Source organism: Mus caroli, unplaced genomic scaffold (assembly GCF_978045245.1).
Source record: "Mus caroli unplaced genomic scaffold, Mus_caroli_1 scaffold_6, whole genome shotgun sequence".
NCBI classification, from domain to species: domain Eukaryota; kingdom Metazoa; phylum Chordata; class Mammalia; order Rodentia; family Muridae; genus Mus; species Mus caroli.
In genome coordinates, this window is record NW_028227261.1 from 81,394,902 (window position 1) to 81,413,483 (window position 18,582).

The 18,582-nt window shown below is 37.8% G+C and overlaps 1 protein-coding gene across 5 annotated transcripts in view; it reads right to left on the reverse strand.

The window, feature by feature from the left end:
* Window positions 1-18,582, reverse strand: part of Kdm4c (lysine demethylase 4C) — a 171,142-nt gene that overhangs the window by 68,870 nt on the left and 83,690 nt on the right. For all 5 annotated transcript variants that reach the window (XR_015047363.1, XM_021160558.2, XM_029475965.2 and 2 more), the window contains 6 exons: window positions 17,202-17,437; window positions 16,211-16,530; window positions 14,072-14,180; window positions 7,092-7,273; window positions 5,279-5,492; window positions 2,465-2,541 (listed from right to left, as the gene is read on the reverse strand). Coding sequence is in view for 4 of the 5 variants with exons in the window: in XM_021160558.2 (XP_021016217.1) it covers window positions 2,465-2,541; window positions 5,279-5,492; window positions 7,092-7,273; window positions 14,072-14,180; window positions 16,211-16,530; window positions 17,202-17,437 (1,138 nt within the window). In the remaining variant the exon portion in view is untranslated. The remainder of the gene's footprint in view (window positions 1-2,464; window positions 2,542-5,278; window positions 5,493-7,091; window positions 7,274-14,071; window positions 14,181-16,210; window positions 16,531-17,201; window positions 17,438-18,582) is intronic.

Genomic DNA, 18,582 nt, shown 5'->3' on the forward strand with positions numbered 1-18,582 from the left:
TTAAAACAGAGAAAGAGGAAAGTAGAAAACATGGGATCTGAAATTAGGGGGAGGCATAAAGGCTTAAACAAGGAAGGCATGGGCAAGGAGAGGGGATGCTTAACTAAAGGTATGGATGTACAAAAAAGCCTATGGAAACCCACTATTCTGTAAACTGTGCTAGGCTGAGTGACAAAGATCCCCATGGGCTCATGTTTAAATATTTGTCTGCAGTTACTAGAAGTGTTCAGGAAGTACTAGTATATGTCATCTTGTTGAGTAGTTGTGATCTGTTGGAAGAGGTATGCCACTTGGGATAGGCTTTGAGGTTTCAAAAGACAAAGCCAGCCCAGATCTTGCTCTCTCTGCCTCTAACTTGTAGATCATATGTGAACTCTCAGTTACTGCGCCAGCACAATGCCTACCTGATTCCCACCATGGTGGTCATGGACCAACCCTCTAAAAATGGAAGCAAGGCTGAAATTATGCAACTCCTTTTATAAATTGCCTTGGTCATAATGTCACTTTTCAACAATGGGTGGGATTTTTCTTTTGAGTTTGAAAATAGGCAATCTGTTTGTATAGATGATACATCTACTAACAGATAGGAATTATAAAACAAAAATCTCAGTATTAGGTATGAGTACTACACAGAGAGTTAACCATCGGAGAAGCCCTAGAGGAACCCAAAATAACATAGGCTATGGCTTATTCTCAGTTGGCCACAACAACTAGATTATGAGCCCCTTCTCTTGAAAACACAACACATTTTGGTTATAGCACATAAAGATATTAATCTGAAGCTGATTTGAAAACTTGTTCCACACTATTTTTCATAGTACAAGAGATGTTGTGCAGAACACTCAGAAAGAGTCATCACCTGATTTACTCAGCCTTGAATGCTGAATCCAAAAATATTGTTATCATTCAAAATGTACACCTCAGTGTAGTAGTGTAGTGACTGTTGGAGTAATGGCATGTTTTCTGACTTGATTTGAGACTTCTTCCACCAAAAGCAATTTATGTCTAGTATTATAAGCCTGGACAAATGCTAATGGCGGGGGACTGGGGGCAATGAGTTACAATCCTTCTAATCAATCCTACCAAAGCTGTTTTGTTTAAATTGATATACTGTCAAAAATTTCTAAATATTTATGGTCATATCCATTTATTGATACAGTTCTAAACCTTGGTCTGAGAAGCTTCTCTGTGAATTAGCTAACAGTCAGTGAAAATGCTCATAGCTGTTAAGAGTGTGGACAATAAGTGACGTTGTGTGTTCAGTCCTAAGAACATATCTAAATCTACTCAGAGCTCAGTAAACATTGGGATGGAGAGTGTAAGAAGCTTAGCTACAATAAAAAAGTATTAGACAAATTACATTTACTATATGATTGTATAAACCAAGCTAAACATGCTATAGTAACAATCTGTGTTCCTAATACACAAGTCTTACTTTTACATGAGATAGTAGAAGCAATCATAAGAAATAATTACAAATGAAGCTTTGTCATACATAGGCCAGCACTGATATATTATCTGACCTCAGGTGAATTATCGGATTCCTGTGAACTCCTCCAGAGTCTGTCAAAGGAGTTGCACCATTGCTCTTGAATCTAAACATTACTATAGGAAGACAATTCCTCACGAAGTCGACATAAAAGATTTGAGCCACAAACATTTGAGCCACAAAATGCACTGATTCATAATGAACTGTTCAGCAAACGTTAATATTTGAAAATCCAGGCCTATATTAACTCAGAGTATAAGTTCTGTCTACTAAACAATAGTGACTGCTGATCATAAACTGGGCAATATCTGCTGTGAGATCACCAATGATGAACACAGTCCAAGAAGTTGGTAGAGCATGGTTAAATAGAAAATGTATATAGCATGGTAGATTAATGGAATGAAAATCAAAGATAGGTTTAGAGTAAAGTTCCAAGGGCAATTTTATAAATCAATAATTCTGGTTCTTAAATGGAGAATCATTTCTTGTCAAACATTCTGTCTAAAGTTCACAGTGATGAATTCCACTTCATAGAATAGGTATTCTAATCACATTTGTTAAGGTATGAATAGAAGAAAGAATAAATAAAGGAAGATTTCTTGTTAGTTGGAAAACTGCAGACAGATTGTATTGTTTCCTAAAGGATACATCAAGATACCTCCCTTGAGTTTTTATTAGAACATTTATTTGTAAGGATTTAAAAATGTTTTAGAAAATGAAATTAAAAAAATAAAATCTGGAAAGTAAATATGGACGTGATGATCTATGGTGCACATAGGATCTGAAGTAGAATGCCACATAGAAAGTCACCTGAACGTTCTACAGTGGTTACAAAGCCATTATGTAGAACCATCTGAAGAGAAGGGCTACAAGTACATAAGAAACATGTACCCAAATTTATCTTTCCATTAGATTTAGCCATGTCAATAATAGGTGCAAAGAGAAGAGGAATGACATAATACTAAATCTACTTACTGCAGTCCATGCATTTCTCTTGCACCGGGCACACAGCCATCCATCACAGACTTCATGAGAAGGGACACCATAACAACCTATAAAACAACATAATGGATGTACAGATTAAGTCTCTTGCATCTTTAAAGTGTTCACAACCCTGGAAGAAATCCCAGTTCCAGCTACCAGAGGCATGGTGTTCATATGTTCAACTCCTGCATAACCTATTTGTAAGCTCAAGCTAGCCTATATAATTAAGTGAGATAGTTCGAAAATAAAGGAACAAAGAGGGTTGGGTTATAGCTTAGTGTTAGATAGCCTAGCATTAAAAAAGAATTAGGTAAAATATCCAGTTCTTGGGGGTGGGGGGAGGAGACAAAAATGCGTATTTCAAAAACTACAACAACAACAACAACAACTACTACTACTACACAGAACAATGCCTAGAATACCCATCTACATGAGTCTGTGACAAAATACATTTTTTGTTGTTTCCCTGTGTACCCCTAGCTATCCTAGAACTCTCACTGTAGACCAGGCTGGCCTCAAAGTCAGAGATCTTCCTGCCTCTGCCTCCCAAATGCTGGAATTGAAGGTTAATTTTTTAACTATCATGCTACCAATTCCCAAAACATTAAAATATATCTTTTTTGTCTATTTGGGATTTTTCTTACTGCTTCATTACTTTATTAGGATTAATATGTGTATATGATGCGTGTGTGTGCCAGTGTGGATTCATGTTTGTGGATATCAGAGAACATGGTGCTAGGATAAGTAATCTCATTCCATCACAGATTATGATGATGAAACTCTGCAAGTCAGGCTTGCAAAAGCAAGTTTATGTTGTGACTGAGTCATCTAAAAGGCCTATATATTTGGAATCTTCCAGATGAGTTTTCCTTATATAGTATAGTTTGAATGAGATCTTTGCCATAGTTTCTGGAGAACTAGGTCAGGAGGTGCAGCACCACACCAAGCTTAAAAGGACACATATTAATATTATCAGAGACGATATTTGCAAGAATAAAAAATAAATTCCTAAAATGTCGTACTAATAAGTTACAACTCTTAAAACAGGTTGGGGGAATGTTAATCAAGTTTGACTCAAATTTGAGTGATGGGGTAAAGGCTATACAGTCCATGACTAATAATTAAAGTTTGCTTCAATTCAATGTTTGATAGATCCACGCTGGGACTAAATGTGAGGATGGTAGAGGGTGAAAATATGTGTGGTAAATTGCATGATACCAAGATCTTGGCAATATATGTTTTATATTAGCACAAAATAAATGAATAAGCAAATAAATCAATAAATTAACAATCTAGGATGTATAACACCTGCATTTGAGATACTGAGATGGAAAATATGGTATGTTCAAGGTCTGCCTAGCCTACAGAGAAAATTCCTTAGAGAACAGCAAAGGAGGACAGAAAGGCAAGAGGAGAATAAATGGGACAGAAAGCAAATTGGGAGTCAGAAAGAGACACATTATCCTTAATTCCTGAAATAAAAAAAGAGTTTGGAAGAAATAAATGAGCAATTTTAACAAAGAGTTATAATAGAGACAATAACAGAATATAAATAGAATCAATCAAAGAAAATCAAATCAAACAAAATGTTAAATTCAATCATGTCTATGGGATTAATATGGTTAGAGTATATAGCTGGTGACATTAGAAAACAAGACTAAATCCATATTTATTGTCTGGTACTTTGTCTCTTGACTATACATAGTAGGATACTGTATTTAGAAAATAATTGCATTAGCAACCATTGAAACTATGTTAGAGAAAAAAAACAGAAATATGTTAATAAAATGTGATTGAGGGGATGAAAAGATGGTTCACTAGTTTTTGTTCTTCTGGCAGTGGATCCAGGTCTGAATCGCAACACTCACACGGTTGTTCACAACCAGCCATTACTACAGTTCAGAGAACTGAAAGCCCTCTCTGACTTCTCTAGGCATCAGTCACTCATGTGGAATACATATAAACATACCAGCATAATACATATAACAAAAATAAAAAGTCTAAAAACAATGTGTGATTAAAGGCTTGGGATGTGGCTCAGTGGCACAACATAATATTAGCATATATGAGGTCCTTCTTTGGCCCCTACTAATAAAAAACAGAAAGAAACAATGCCACCAAAACAGATAAATGTCATAGAGAAAAATCAGGACTATTGAAATACTTTAAAATTAGAGTTGTAATATATATAAACATACATACATAACCCCCCCACACACACACATATAATATATTTGATTACCTATAAATATATTTGATACTTATCTACCTGTATAAAAGTAGAAAACTTGGAAAGATATAGAACCTAACTATTGTAATGACTATTAATAGGAAAATAGGAACTTCCCTATATTTATGAAGAAAAATATTTAATTCAATACACTAACCCTCAGAACCTACAGAATAACATCCACTTCATAGAAAGTCATAAAAATAGTTTTCAGTCAATACTAGACATTTAGGTTAAATTTCCACAATCATTAGAATATAAAATTTTAAACAAGTGAAGATGCCCCAGTCATGTTTATGGGATTCCTAACAACTGGACTCCTTCCAAATCAAAGGCCCAGGTCTTCTCTTCACTAGTGTTTCATAAAACTGCAAAGGGATGACATTCTATTCATACTCTTAAATGAAACCATTAATAATATCAACAATTAGACTAGAAATGGAGCTCTCCTGGCTATAAGAACCCCAGTACAAAAAACAATGTCAACAAATGAACTGACAGGTTACTCTGAGGTGATTTGTAAGGGCTATATAAAACACTGCAAGTCTAGAGACTGGAAAATCTGATTTATTTACTTGCATGAACCCGCACGAAGCACTTGGCACAGGAAATCAGAAGACTTGTTCCATCTTCTTCAAGGAAGGCATTTGGGGGGGAATATTCTACATTTTCTTCACTATAAATAAAACACATCTCTGGAATAATGGGTTTAGTCTTTCTTCCAGATTGAACCACTTCATTTACTGCTGTCTCCCATCTAGAATCATTTTCTTCTTTGCTGCTATCAGGCTGAAAAATATATCATATCCACGTGAGTGAAAGACACTGGAAGAGATTATCTTTTATCCATTAATCTACTTATGCCAATTTAGCCAACACATTACAACCTCATCTTGTTTTTACAACTTCATCTTGTTGATTTCTTTAATTCAATTGGTAGCATTTCACCAGTGTTCCCACACAGACTCCCATTCAAAGATAAATCAGTAAGTGCTGAGAGTTCATACAAGATTGCAAGAACTTCTTCAAACTGCAGTCTTCCAAAATACCTCAGGAATGCACAACTACTTTTGCTTACATACATCTGTGATCCACATGTAATAGGGTAATGTCTGCTTTGTCTTACTGAAAAATATTATGTGGTTATACCTCAAAGAATATATATATATATATATATATATATATATATATATATATATATATATATAAAATCCTTAGGTTTTCTAGGGTAGCACCAACGAGAAGTACATGCCTCCCACAAAAGTTTGAAATACAGAAGACAGAACTAGCCGACGTGGTCAGATAAAAATAATGTGCCAGACCTGATTGTCATGGAGAAATTACAACTAATAAATTACCTTTATTACTCCCTAGATCTTAAATTAATCAATTTCTAAAATTGTATCCCTTAAAGGGAATATTTTTATTATTGGAAAATATACAGGGAGATAAAAATGCTTAAATACAAATCAATAAAAACAAATATTTAATGACTAGAAGAAAGTAAAACCAAAAGTGAGTAAGCTACTAATTAGAAAGTTAAAAATGTAGAATTTCATCTTCTTTCCAGCTCTGAAATATCATAATTTAATCACTATAATGTGACACTTGAAAAAATTCATATCAAGGGCTGCAGAGGTGGCTCTGTGGTTAAGAGCATTGGCTGCTCTTTCAGAGGACCTGAGTTCAATTCCCAGCATCCACATGGTAACTCACAATCGTATGTAACTACATGAAGTAAAAATAAATAAATAAATAAATAAATGAATGAATAAATAAATAAATAAATAAATAAATGCCAGACTTATGATCTTGAATAAAGTATTCCTTATTATGTCAGAAGAATCACAATTTGAAAATGATGTTTATATTAGTGGGTTTTCTAATATATTGTACCTTAAAGCTCATAATGCAATTTTATACACAGCATTAAAGATCTGTTTCTTATGTGTACTTTGAAGAATACATTCATTCCTGAGTTGAGCTACTGTCAGAATGACATGTATGGAATGATGATAGAAGCATCAGGCACAGTTAGCTGAAAATAGTGAACTGATACCCGGTTTGTAATGAGTCCTGGGCATGCCTTTTGTATGTTTTACATCCAAGGTATGGGCATTGATATTTACATTAGTGGACAGTACTACTTTCAATTTTAGTTAGATACTAGGTGTTTGCTTTTTTCTGTGAAATGTTTTGTTTCTAGGCTTTAAGTTAGAAGTTGTGTGACTTTTAGTAAAAGAATTGGGTTAAAATACAGGTTTCTAAAATGCAATGATAGAAACAAACACTGAAAATAAATAAACAAACAAACAAACAAACCCAACCAAAAGCCCCCAAAGAAGTACAGCAGTAGAAAGACAAATTGATAGTGAAACTCTAAATTACCTTGTAGTACGGCATTAGCAGAGTGCAGATGGCACAGTTTGGCTCCATTTTTGCAACAGTTGCATTGTACTCCTGTTCAGCCATAAAGTTAGGAGACTTTGTCTGCCAAAGGTGGATGAGAGGCTTTGCCCAAGACTCTGTTTCTTCAACTTCTTCGTCAATGCTTAGAACCTCAGGCAACTCTTAGGGGAGAAAACAGGAAAATACAATAAACAGAAGACTCAGAAAAAAATATCACCCGGTAATAGATGTAAATACTCCTAAATATCTGTGATATTAATATCAAATCTTTATGTTGGCTTTTTTAACCTATTTACCAAAACTATATTCTAAAAGAGATAGAAAAAATGTGTTTTTTTAATCATCTTCAAAGATCAGATTAGATCATGGGAATACAAAGCAAGTCCTTTTTGTTGGCTACTTCCTTTCTTCTAGGAAAAATTAGCCAATCCTATTTTAACCTCATCACTTCATATTTTTATCTTCCACTGTAACACTACCCACATAGTTAACAAGTCTCTTGTATTAATATTTTCATTTTCTTTACCTAACATAGTACATAGTTCATAGTTCAGTTAAAGCTTAGTTGAATTTCATTGAATTGATTTTTGGATTCAATAATCCATGGCATTTACAAAAGTAGAAAACAAGGTAGTCGTCACAGAAAAACTGAGTGGGAGAAAAAGGCATGAAAATTAAAATATAAAAGAAGTTAGCTGCAGAAAGAATGGAAGCCAATCCCCATTAGGTCTAAGTGCAAGTGAAAAATCAGGTCATATGTTAGAAAAGCCCTATAATATCCAAATGTAAGCAAAGGTCCTATATAAATAACCTCTGAAGGCCTATAGCTTTGGAGATTTATCTTCTTTCAGTTAACTAGCCAATGCACATTTTCTAGACCACCTTTCTTTTCATTAGTAAAATATCTCTATTTCAATCATTATTCATTAGTTCCTGGTTTTATTTACCTTTTTAAAGATACAATAACCTGTGGTTATAGTGTGGACTCTAATAAATGGCTGCAACAGCTGGAAGAAGACCCAGAATGTAAAATCTATGGCTATTTATTCTAACATTTACCCTCACCTTTCTCTTTTCTGGAATACTTCAAAATGGTGTCAAAGCTCCCCCAAAAGGCCTGAATGACAGCCTATGGGAACAAGATAGACTAGAAGAACTACATTCAGCATTTCCCTTGACTTTCCTTCATGGCTTTTGGATTTCTGGGACTGAGGCTGAGGGTATGCCTGAACCTTCTCTCTTGCCCTCTCCTACTGGGCCTTGAGACAGGACAAAGAAGCAGAAGTTGGTTAATGGCTTCCTGGAAGAAACAATGCTTTAAATGGGAAAACAACTATCCAGGGGCAACTATCTTTAAACTGGAAGGCTTGCAAGGAGCCATCATGATCCAAGTCAAGCTTATGAATACACGGAGACCTAGTCCTCACTGGAGACTTAGGAACTCACATTAGGACTACGTACACTGAAGTTGCCCACCCAACATTTGGACAACTAAAGGCGGCTATGGTTACATGCACCACCAAGATGGTACTTGATATATGAGGAAAGACACTATGTACTAATATAAATAATAATAGTTACATGGCTTGGTGTCTACAACACCAGTGAATCCTCTAACCTTAATCGACCTTTCTCTATTTCTCTCTTCCTAGCTTCCATTTTTCTCAAAGGGCTACTGAGATAATGAGAAGGGCAGACTCGAATGAGGACCTGGCTTAAGCACTGATATAGCTCTTGGCTGATCCCCTCCCTCCCATTCATGCCCTACAGATGATGCATTAATTAATTTTCATTTTTGAGGATTGGTTTTTGTTTTTGCGACACCACCTACCTAAGAAAGACACATAGGAAGAACATAAACTTGGGTGCTACCAAGGAATGAAAATATTCTAAATAGACACTTGTGTTCCCCCTTCCAATTGCTTAGTATCAGCATATTGAAACAATGGACAGAAAGACACTGGAATTCTATTAGGAATCTCATGACCAGAGAAGGAAAATACTGAATCCTGCTGCCAGCCAGAAAATAAGTTTGTCTTTTAAAAGAAATTTCTCATAGCTCAGCAACCTGCCAGACAACCTTATAAGAGAGGTTAGAGTAGAGTCAATGATGGGAAGGACCACGCCTGGACCAGGACTGCTTAGCTATTTCACTCTTTAACTGGGAAAGGAGGACTTGTAGTGAGGTCATGTCACTGCATTTTTCTGTTTTACTTCCCAATGTGTCCACATTGAATCAACTTCTCCTCTCTTGCTTTATATCATTAAACCTTTCTTTACTTGGGACTGTTACAAAGGCTACAACTACAAATGTTTCAGAAAAATACTTAACCTTAAATTCTTGAGACAACTTTAACATAATTCACACATAGTTTTGCAAGTTCTATACACTGAAATCAAGGGATATTCTGTGCTAATTCTCAAGTAGCTGACTTAAAAATAAGCTTCTAGGAAGAAAGTCACATGAAAAAGAGACCCTTCCTTAGAAGGATGTCTAGTACCTTTCCTCCAGGGAAGCCACAACAATAGCAAGCTTTGAGGAAAAGTCATTAAAATTCCCAAATATGTTACATAATTAATTTTAAAAATCTGTCATATAGGTATAATAACTAAAATAGCACAATAGCTTGTGCTACATGAACTAAAATGAGATAAAGAAGGAATTGTAGTAAACATAATGTCTATAATCCTAGCAATTGGAAGGCTGTATCCAGGTGATAAAGTCTCAGCACTGCCTAGATTGCAATACTTTAACTTATATCTAGGAAACAAAAATTAGAACTAATTCATACAGAAATAACATCTAGTATTTCTCTTTATTTCAATTATTCAACTAAAATGCTACTGTACATTATAGAAAGTACTATTGTGGAGAGCCGTGCCACGAGCAATTGCCATTATAAGATGGTGCTGGTCTCCGCTGTGCCTAACTAGTAAACAAGCCTTGTAGGCAGGTGCGAGAGTGAACTCATGCCCCATCTCGTAGTAATGGGGTGATGGGCGAGCAACAAATCAGGAGCTGACACGCCACATCAGGTGCTGAAACGCCATGGCTGAGGGCTATATAAACAACGCCATTTTCCGAGGTCAGGGTCTTCCCTCCTGAAGAAGCAATAAAGCTTTTGCTGCAGAAGAATCCAGTTGTCCGAGTGTGTTCTTGCCGGTGAGAAAGAAAGCTCGGGACATACTATCACTGTGTTCTATTTTCTTACATAAGCATGTGGCACAAAATAAATATAATAAATGGGGCCTTAGAGATGTTCTGACTCCGGTTACTCTCTTGCCCCTCTCTCTTGCACTCTTGCTCCCCTTCTCTCCACCTTCCTTTCCCCCCTCTCTCCACCTTCCCTTCCCACCTCTCTCCATGTGGCCATGGCCAACCTCTACTTCTCGACTCTTCTCCCACTCTCTGCCTTTCTTTGCCTACCCTCTTAGCTCCCCTCCCTGCCATAACAATAAACGCTTTAAAACCATGGACTGCCACTTCTCATCGGGATCCACCATGCTGAAGCAATTAGCAGGTCTTCCCCTGCCTCTCTTCTAATCTCACATGGGAGGCCTCTCTGTTCTCAGCCAAGGTCTCCACCAAGTCAAGCAGCCCGCTGAGCAAGCCAAGAACTCGCCTCCACTTTAGACCCAGCTGGAGCGCTCCTCCTGCCCTTTTCCCTTCAGCCCAGCCAGAGTCGGCCCATGGCCCCCACTCCATTCTCAGCTCTTCCGCAGCATTCAGCCATGTCTGTGGTGCCCAAGAGCTAGAATCTGTCGTTCCTGGCCTCCATGCAGGCCTGGGAACCCCGAGCAAATTTCTGCAGTTCTTCAGGGACCCCAGACTACGCCTTCCCAACCCCAGGAGATGGGTCCGGCTGCTTCTCACAGCCCTGCGGTGTGGGGTCCGTGTATCAGTCAAAACTTCCTTGGTGTTCTTTAATCCACATCTGATGACTAACTTGGGGCAGAACCAGCTAAAACATACCCTCAGCTGGGGACCCACACATAGAGAGAGACCCACATCAGAACTCCAGGTAGCCCAAGATCACGAGTAAGCTGACATAGTTCAAAAGACTAGACCGTCCTCTGATCACCCCCAAGCCCCCACCACCCCACTCCAGGCCATCACCCCACATCCATGTGTTTCAGGCCACCTTCTTCCCTAGGTGGGGACTAGACTCCACTCTCTGCCCTTCCCCCAGCCCTGCAGCAAGGGCTCCTTTCAGAAGGCAGCTCTTGCTCTGAACTCTCTGCTTCCTCTGTCTGCAAGTCAACACACCGTTCCCTGAGGCCGTCTATATGACATATTCTATTCGGCCAGAGGTCTATACTTATTCTTTTGAGCTTTTCTTCAAGGTTGGCCTTTCATCTCCTGCTTTCCAAGAAAACACAAACAGGGAAAACAGGAACCTGTTTGATAGAGCACACAGCTACCTCATAGCAGAGTAGGCCCCTCCCTCCTCCATCTAAGCCCCCCCAAAGAAAAACCACACCTGAGAGAGACCCTTTTTGGGCTTTGTTTAAATGCTTGCTCTTCCTAACGGGGATACCTGAAACAATGCTCAAGCTTTTCAACCTAAAACTTTCTTGCTTCTTTATTTAAAGGTTTACTTTGCTCCCTAGTATTCACGATGAATGTTCAAAATTGTTCAACTTGTTTAAGATTTCTTTTAAGGTTCAAAAGTCACCTAATCTACTTCCAAAGGTCAAATCAACTATACTGATTACCATTATTCAATCCTTAATTAACAACCAGTTTCCTTTTACAGACAAATGGTTACTGCATATGCAGGATGCATAATTAACATGATATTTTGTTCCTCAGCCATCCAAAGCAGACTTAAATGATGCCTTCCAGGACTAAATTCCTCAAACCATTGCTTTTCTAGGACCATAACAGCAGACAGTGATATGCTCCCAAGCAAACCACTGCAGGCTTAACATAAATTATCCACCCTATGCAGACATCCCCCTGTTGGGGTTCTGTTCCTCTGTTATGATTACTCTACAGGTTTATTCCCACAAAAGAAAAGGGCAGTGCCTGCTGCACAGATCCTGTTGAGACAGCTCCATCTTCTGAGACCTGCCTGGGACAACAAAGCTGCCTTCCTCCAGACACCTCATCTGACAGAAGACTCCTGAGACACATGCTGAAATTCAGAGACATGCACTGAGTCCCACAGAGGACAGACTTGGGACCTCCCAGCTACAGATGAACTCTCTTGCCAAAGCCAAATGGCTGCTGAACTTGGGCAAAGTTACATGATAGTAAGGAAAACATGATGTCTATCTAGATTAATCAATTGCTGTTTAAAACTGATGTTATTGCCCTCAAACTGTACTAGCCATGGAACAATAAATTGATTCAATAATCCCTTGCCTTCCCAACACCCACACTTAACCCTCCTTACCACTCTGGCTTAGTTGTGTTACCCCTCTGACCTGTGTTGTGTTTTCTTTTGATACTGCTTCCCCACCCAAAATTTTTACTTCAAATGATACACCCATTCCGGTGACCCCTCCCTTTGAAAAAAGTAAAAGGAGGAGTTATGGGACCGTGAAAGGTAGCCTGTTTTCTGGTCAAGCTAGGTTTAATCCCTGAAGACACAGCAGATTAATCTGCAAGGCAAAAAGAAGTTTGCCACATGCTCCCAGACACTAAATTCTTGACATGAGGCCCCAGCTCCTTAATTCCGTGGCCATCAGTCACATAGGCTGTGACTCCAATCCCACAGTTACCTGGCAACCTCTACTTCTATACTCTTCTTCCTCTCTGCCTTTCTTTCTCTTTCTCTCCTCTTAGCTCCCCTTCCCGCCATGATAATAAACACCTTAAAAAAAAAAACCAAAAACCAGAAACAAAACAAAACAAAACAAAACAGCAAACAAACTAAGAAAAGAAAAGAAAAAAAAAAAAACAAAAACAGAACTGACTGTTCTTCCACAGGTCCTGAGCTCAAGCCTCAAAACCCATATGGCAGCTCAGGACTTTCTGTAGCTCCAAGTCCAGGGGATCAAGCATCTTCACAGAATACACGTGGGCAAATCTCCAACGCAGATAAAATAAAATAAAAATGAAGAGACGTACATGGAAAATAATGCTGACACATATTGTGAGTGTTATTTTATATAAACAAGAACCACTATCCTGTTTTACCTGGACTACATCCTCAAAGACAGGGGACTTTAGTCAATATCCATCAGAAAAGGAGATTCTCAAAGAAGGACTCAAAAAACAAACAAACAAAAACCCAAACAAACAAAAAAACCTACAAAACAACAACAAAACCCTTAGAAATGTAGGAAAGTAGTAAGTAAATATTTAAACACTACACAGACAGAGAGAAAGAGGAACAAGTTAAAGAAGAGAAGTAAATATTATATTGGGATATGTGACCTATAAATCATTTTACATCAAGCCCCATCAGAGTCAAAGAATAACAGAGATTTACCACACACTGCTATGGAGGTATATAAGTGCTGGTTTCTGACTGTAAGGTATTTACATCAATTTAAATGATTCAGGTTAAAAGTGCAAACAGTGCAGAGGGCAGTGTGGCATATGCCTTTAATTCCAGCACCCTGGAGGCAGAGACCAGCCTGGTCTATAGAGTGAGTTCCCGGACATCCAGGGCTACATGAAGAAATCCTATCTTTTTAAAAAAAAAAAAAAACACAAAAGTACTAACAATTCATATATGCCATGACTTGGAGTGATTATTCTAGAAAATTTTCAGGCTATGTCAGGAATGACTTACTTATGGCATGAAACAAAATATTTGCACTAGTATTATTCTTAAAGTATATGAAGCATGACATTATTTCTAAACTTCAATTGCTTTTACCTATAAATTATTTACTACTTATAGTCTCCCAATGATTTGCCCCAGAGTAAAAGTTTCCTCTCTAACTGAAAAACCTTATTACAGTTAATTGCATAAGCCATCTATTACAAAAGACTATACACTCACCTTCATCACTCGCTACCTGCTGCTTCACAAGTGTCATTGGGGATCTGGCCGGAGGCTTACCAAGTGGATGGCGCCAACTCTTAGTAGTTTTTGGCTGTCCTTCGATTATCTGGATATAGAAAAAAAAAAGAAGTAGAAATATCCATAAACAATGTTTGGTTCTTTCGGTTTTTACTTTGTCTGGTCTATGCCTGTATATATGCAGGAGCTTATATTCTACTAGCTCACTGCTTTACATTTTGAAGCAGGGTCTCAAGAGACCTGGAGATCACTTCTTTGACTAGCTTGGGTAACCAGGAAGCTCCAAGGATCCTCCTGTTTCTGCCTCCCAGACTAGTGCAGCCATGTCTAACTTTTCTTCATGATTACACAGCAAGCACGTTATTCACGGAGCTATTTCTTCAGACTCAATAAATATTTGTTTCAGGGAAAAATATATACTTCCAAATGATAACATGGCTTACAAGTTATATCTTATACATATTTAAGAAATGAGCACGTTAAGAAACTTAGACTTACAAGCTAAGGTACAGCTCAGTGGTAGAACACTTACCTAGCATGCACAAAGCCCTGAGTTTTCATCCAGAGTACTACCAGGGTGACATAGGGAGAAAGGCTGAGGGCAGGGGGAAAGAAGGAGAAAGTGAGAGAGGCAGAGTGGGAGAGAAAGGGGAGGTAAAGGAAGAAGGTAGCATTTTTCTAAGAAGTCAATTAATTCTCCTTTAACAAATATTGTTTCATGGAAAACAATTAACAAGGTTTCAAAGATCATTTAATACTATCCCACATCAAGCATTATATACTGTTAAAATGATGAAAAACTGTTAAGTTGTATCACCTTTCATATATTAATACTTGGCAAGTGATCCAGCTTTAATTCTCTCAGAGAAGAAAATTTAGCCAAGTGATAAAGAGGACCTTTCCTTCCATAGAGTAATGAGCCATGAGTTCAATAGGAAAATATTATTTTTAAATAAAACATTCTGTTATTTGGAAACCATTAAATTGTGAAAGATATTTTTAAGCCCATAGGAGATACTCTACCTTTTTACTTTTAATACTTTTGAGATAATATTTGTTACATATTTCTGTAGAATATACAATGATATAAAAAATGATTAAGTGCATTGATCAAATTATTGAATTATATTTAATATACTTTAAGATGACTAAGAAATAAACTATTTAAAATTACTCTTTTTATAATGTGCTTTGTTACTAAAGGATATGAAAAGACTCATAGTAGGTTTAGTAAAATGGGATTAAGTGAAATTGTTACTCAGGTCAGCAGACAGCTCGGCTGCCATTTCCAATGAGAGAGAAGCTTCTTAAGTCCCTGGTGAGGGACTCAGAATGGTAGCACAGCATTAGCTCGCCCGGCCCATTCCTAATCTAGGGAATGTTCAGTATGTAAGCATAAAATTATAACACTAAACAAGAACAATGGAGAAATACAGAGAGGAGGCTGTAGCCACAAAACCAGCATGGGAAACTTAACTTTTCTGAGAGGCAAAAGGTTTGTGGGAATAAACGTGACATAAGTATAGCTCTAATATTCTGAGTAAGAAGAGTCAAAGGAAACACGGATCATGTAGCCATGATGTTAAGACCAAGACTATATGAAACTGACTTAAATACTTTCTACTGTCAGTAGGGCAGTGCCCAAGAGACAACTGAGCTCAGCCTGGATAACGCTGCTTGTTATGGGGACGTTCTGAACCATGACTGCCTGAATGTCAACATGACTAAGATTTCAAAATACAGTTCATTAAGTAGTAGTATTTGGGAAGAGCAGTTAATGAGTATCAATTAGCTCTCTGGGTACTATTGGCACTGAAGCCTGCATTATTTCCAAATACAGATGTTGCTTATTTTAAAGTATAAAGTGGAAAAAAATCAGACTTTAATAGTAGCCAAAAGGGTTTGTATTAATGAATTAAAATGTAAGCCAGAATAGTATTTCCATGCCAAAATCATATTCCACTGATGAAATACAATTAAAATTCAAAAATGTAAATACTATTGATTTTTGCCCTAAAGCAAGATTTCAGGAGGTAATAAACTATATTCATAAAGCATCGTTATTACCATATAGGCCACAATTCAATGAACACAGCAGAATTACAAAATGACATGTACCTTAGGAATGTTCAGCCCATTTCTCTCTTCACTAAGAGCTTCTGGGATTTCCCCAGGCCCAAGGTTACTTCCATGGCCCTCTTTATCATTTTCTTCTCCCTCTGTCAATACTTTCTTACTTTCTGGCAGGGGGGAAGATATCTTGGGCGATTCAAGCTGTAGAATTTTAAGTAGATGTGACTCTTTGCCTGTTATATGGCCATGAGGAAGTGGTATGCAGTCAGCACCCTCCTTCTGCTGAGATGGTGAAATTACAGCACTGACTCTGTCGTCTTCTGGTGAGATTTCAGCTGTTACTGATGAACTTATGTAACCTTTCCCTAAGAAGCAAACAAAAAACTCATAGTAAGTATTGCATTACTACTGAGTACAATGATTGAGCAATTACAAAGTAATTACTGATTTTATATTTTATTTTAATTTAATTTGAATTGAGCCCCACCATGTGTTTTCTTTCATTGGTGATTTAGTCCCAGGGAGCTCTGGGTTAGTTCATATTGTTGTTCCTCCTATGGGGCTGCAAACCCCTTCAGCTCCTTGGGTACTTTCTCTAGCTGTTCCATTGGTGGCCCTGCGCTCCATCCAATGGCTGGCTGTGAGCATCCACATTTGCCAGGCATTGGCAGAGCCTCTCAGGAGACAGCTATATCAGGCTCCTGCCTTAAAATGAAGTCAAAGCAAGGTATTTGAACAGAATTGTCTGTAACTTAGTTTCTTTTCGTACATTATAAGCTGAATTTCTCTAAAACTTTCTGCTCTTAGATCTCGTCATGTTTAATTAAACCACAAGTATTCTACCAGACATTTATTTTAGAATTCTATTACACATAAGAGCTGTGTACCTTATTGTGTAGCATTCCCTTTCCTCACAGGTGAATCATCTGTAAGTTTATATACTCATTGACAAGCTGAGTAGTCAGTGAGATAGCTTGGTGAGTCAGATTACTGAGCTCCCTAGTCACATGTCACAGACAACCAGCTATTTTCTTACCCGAGAGCTTGGTGTCGTTCAGTAAGCTTTGATCCGCTTGTATCCTGGTATCCGAAGCTTCTTTTGCTGAAGATTCTTCTAATTTTCCCAGCTTTAATGCTTTTTCTGGCTTTTCAGTGACTTTGAGGTGCCTAGGGCCCACGGCAGGGTTTGCACCCTCTTCCCCACTAAACTCAGCAAATTCCTCATCTTCTTCAGGTTTAAGCCTTTTACAAAGTGGCTTATTGCCCTGTAAGCTATTAAAAGCAGGATGCTGGTCAGAGCAAAAAGTTCAAAACAAATAATATACAGCAATACAAATGCTATTATGTACTTATATCAAGAAAAACTTATTTAATTTTTACAATTAATAAAGTCTGAAGTTAAAACGATAATGGCTAATGTCAGCTTTCAATCAACTTCATAACAACTGAATCTGCATACTATAAGTTTATGATGATAGCTGAGTAATGGTACTCCACTGTGTAAATGAACCACATTTTCTGTATTCATTCCTCTGTTGATGGACATCTGGGTTGTTTACAGCTTCTGACTATGTTATATGTTGAAGCATCTTCTGGGTATATGCCCAGGAGTGGTATAGCTGGGTCCTCAGGTAGTACTATGTTCAATTTTCCGAGGAAATGTTCTGATGACTAAAAGGTCATCAGCAATCACTTTAAGCCACCGACTAAAAAAACAAATATACTCCTGAATATTAGCATTTATAAGAAATGAGAAAAGTACTCTGATAAAACACTGGCAATCTGAGTATCATAGATACATGTTGTTGGCATTCCTTCTATGCTATGCCCAGCAGTTACCTAGCAACAGGCAGGTAGGTATGGCTTGCTGTAAAAGGGAATGTTTGCCCCCCTCCCTTCCTCCTCCCCTTCCCCCCCTCTCTGACTCTCTCACTCCCCCTACTCTCCCTCTCTTCCCTCCCTCCTCCCCCTTTCTCTCCAAGTTTTCCTGACTAGCCTCTTCTCTTTATACCCTGCCTCCCTAACCTATCCTCTTTCAATGTCCTCAGAATAAAGTCTATTCTATACTACACCAGTCCTATGGCTGGCACCTCAGGGAGAAGGATGCCTCAGCATGGGCCTGCTAAGATACCCCCTCCCACCACTCCATACCTCGCTCTATAGAACATATCCTTATCGCATGTACTCTTATCAAGTTAAAAACCTTGGAGACTTTAGCAGCTACATCAAGTCATGAACATTTAGACTGGTGTGTCTCCTGAATGACTCTAGTGGTGTTGATTTCTTAAATAATCAATCTCTAAATGCATTTAGTCAGTCAGTTACACATTTTGAGACAACACTTATACACGTGCAAATACGCAAAGCATGACAACCATTTCCCTCACATAAAACACTATTGTAGCTTTCAGATCCTG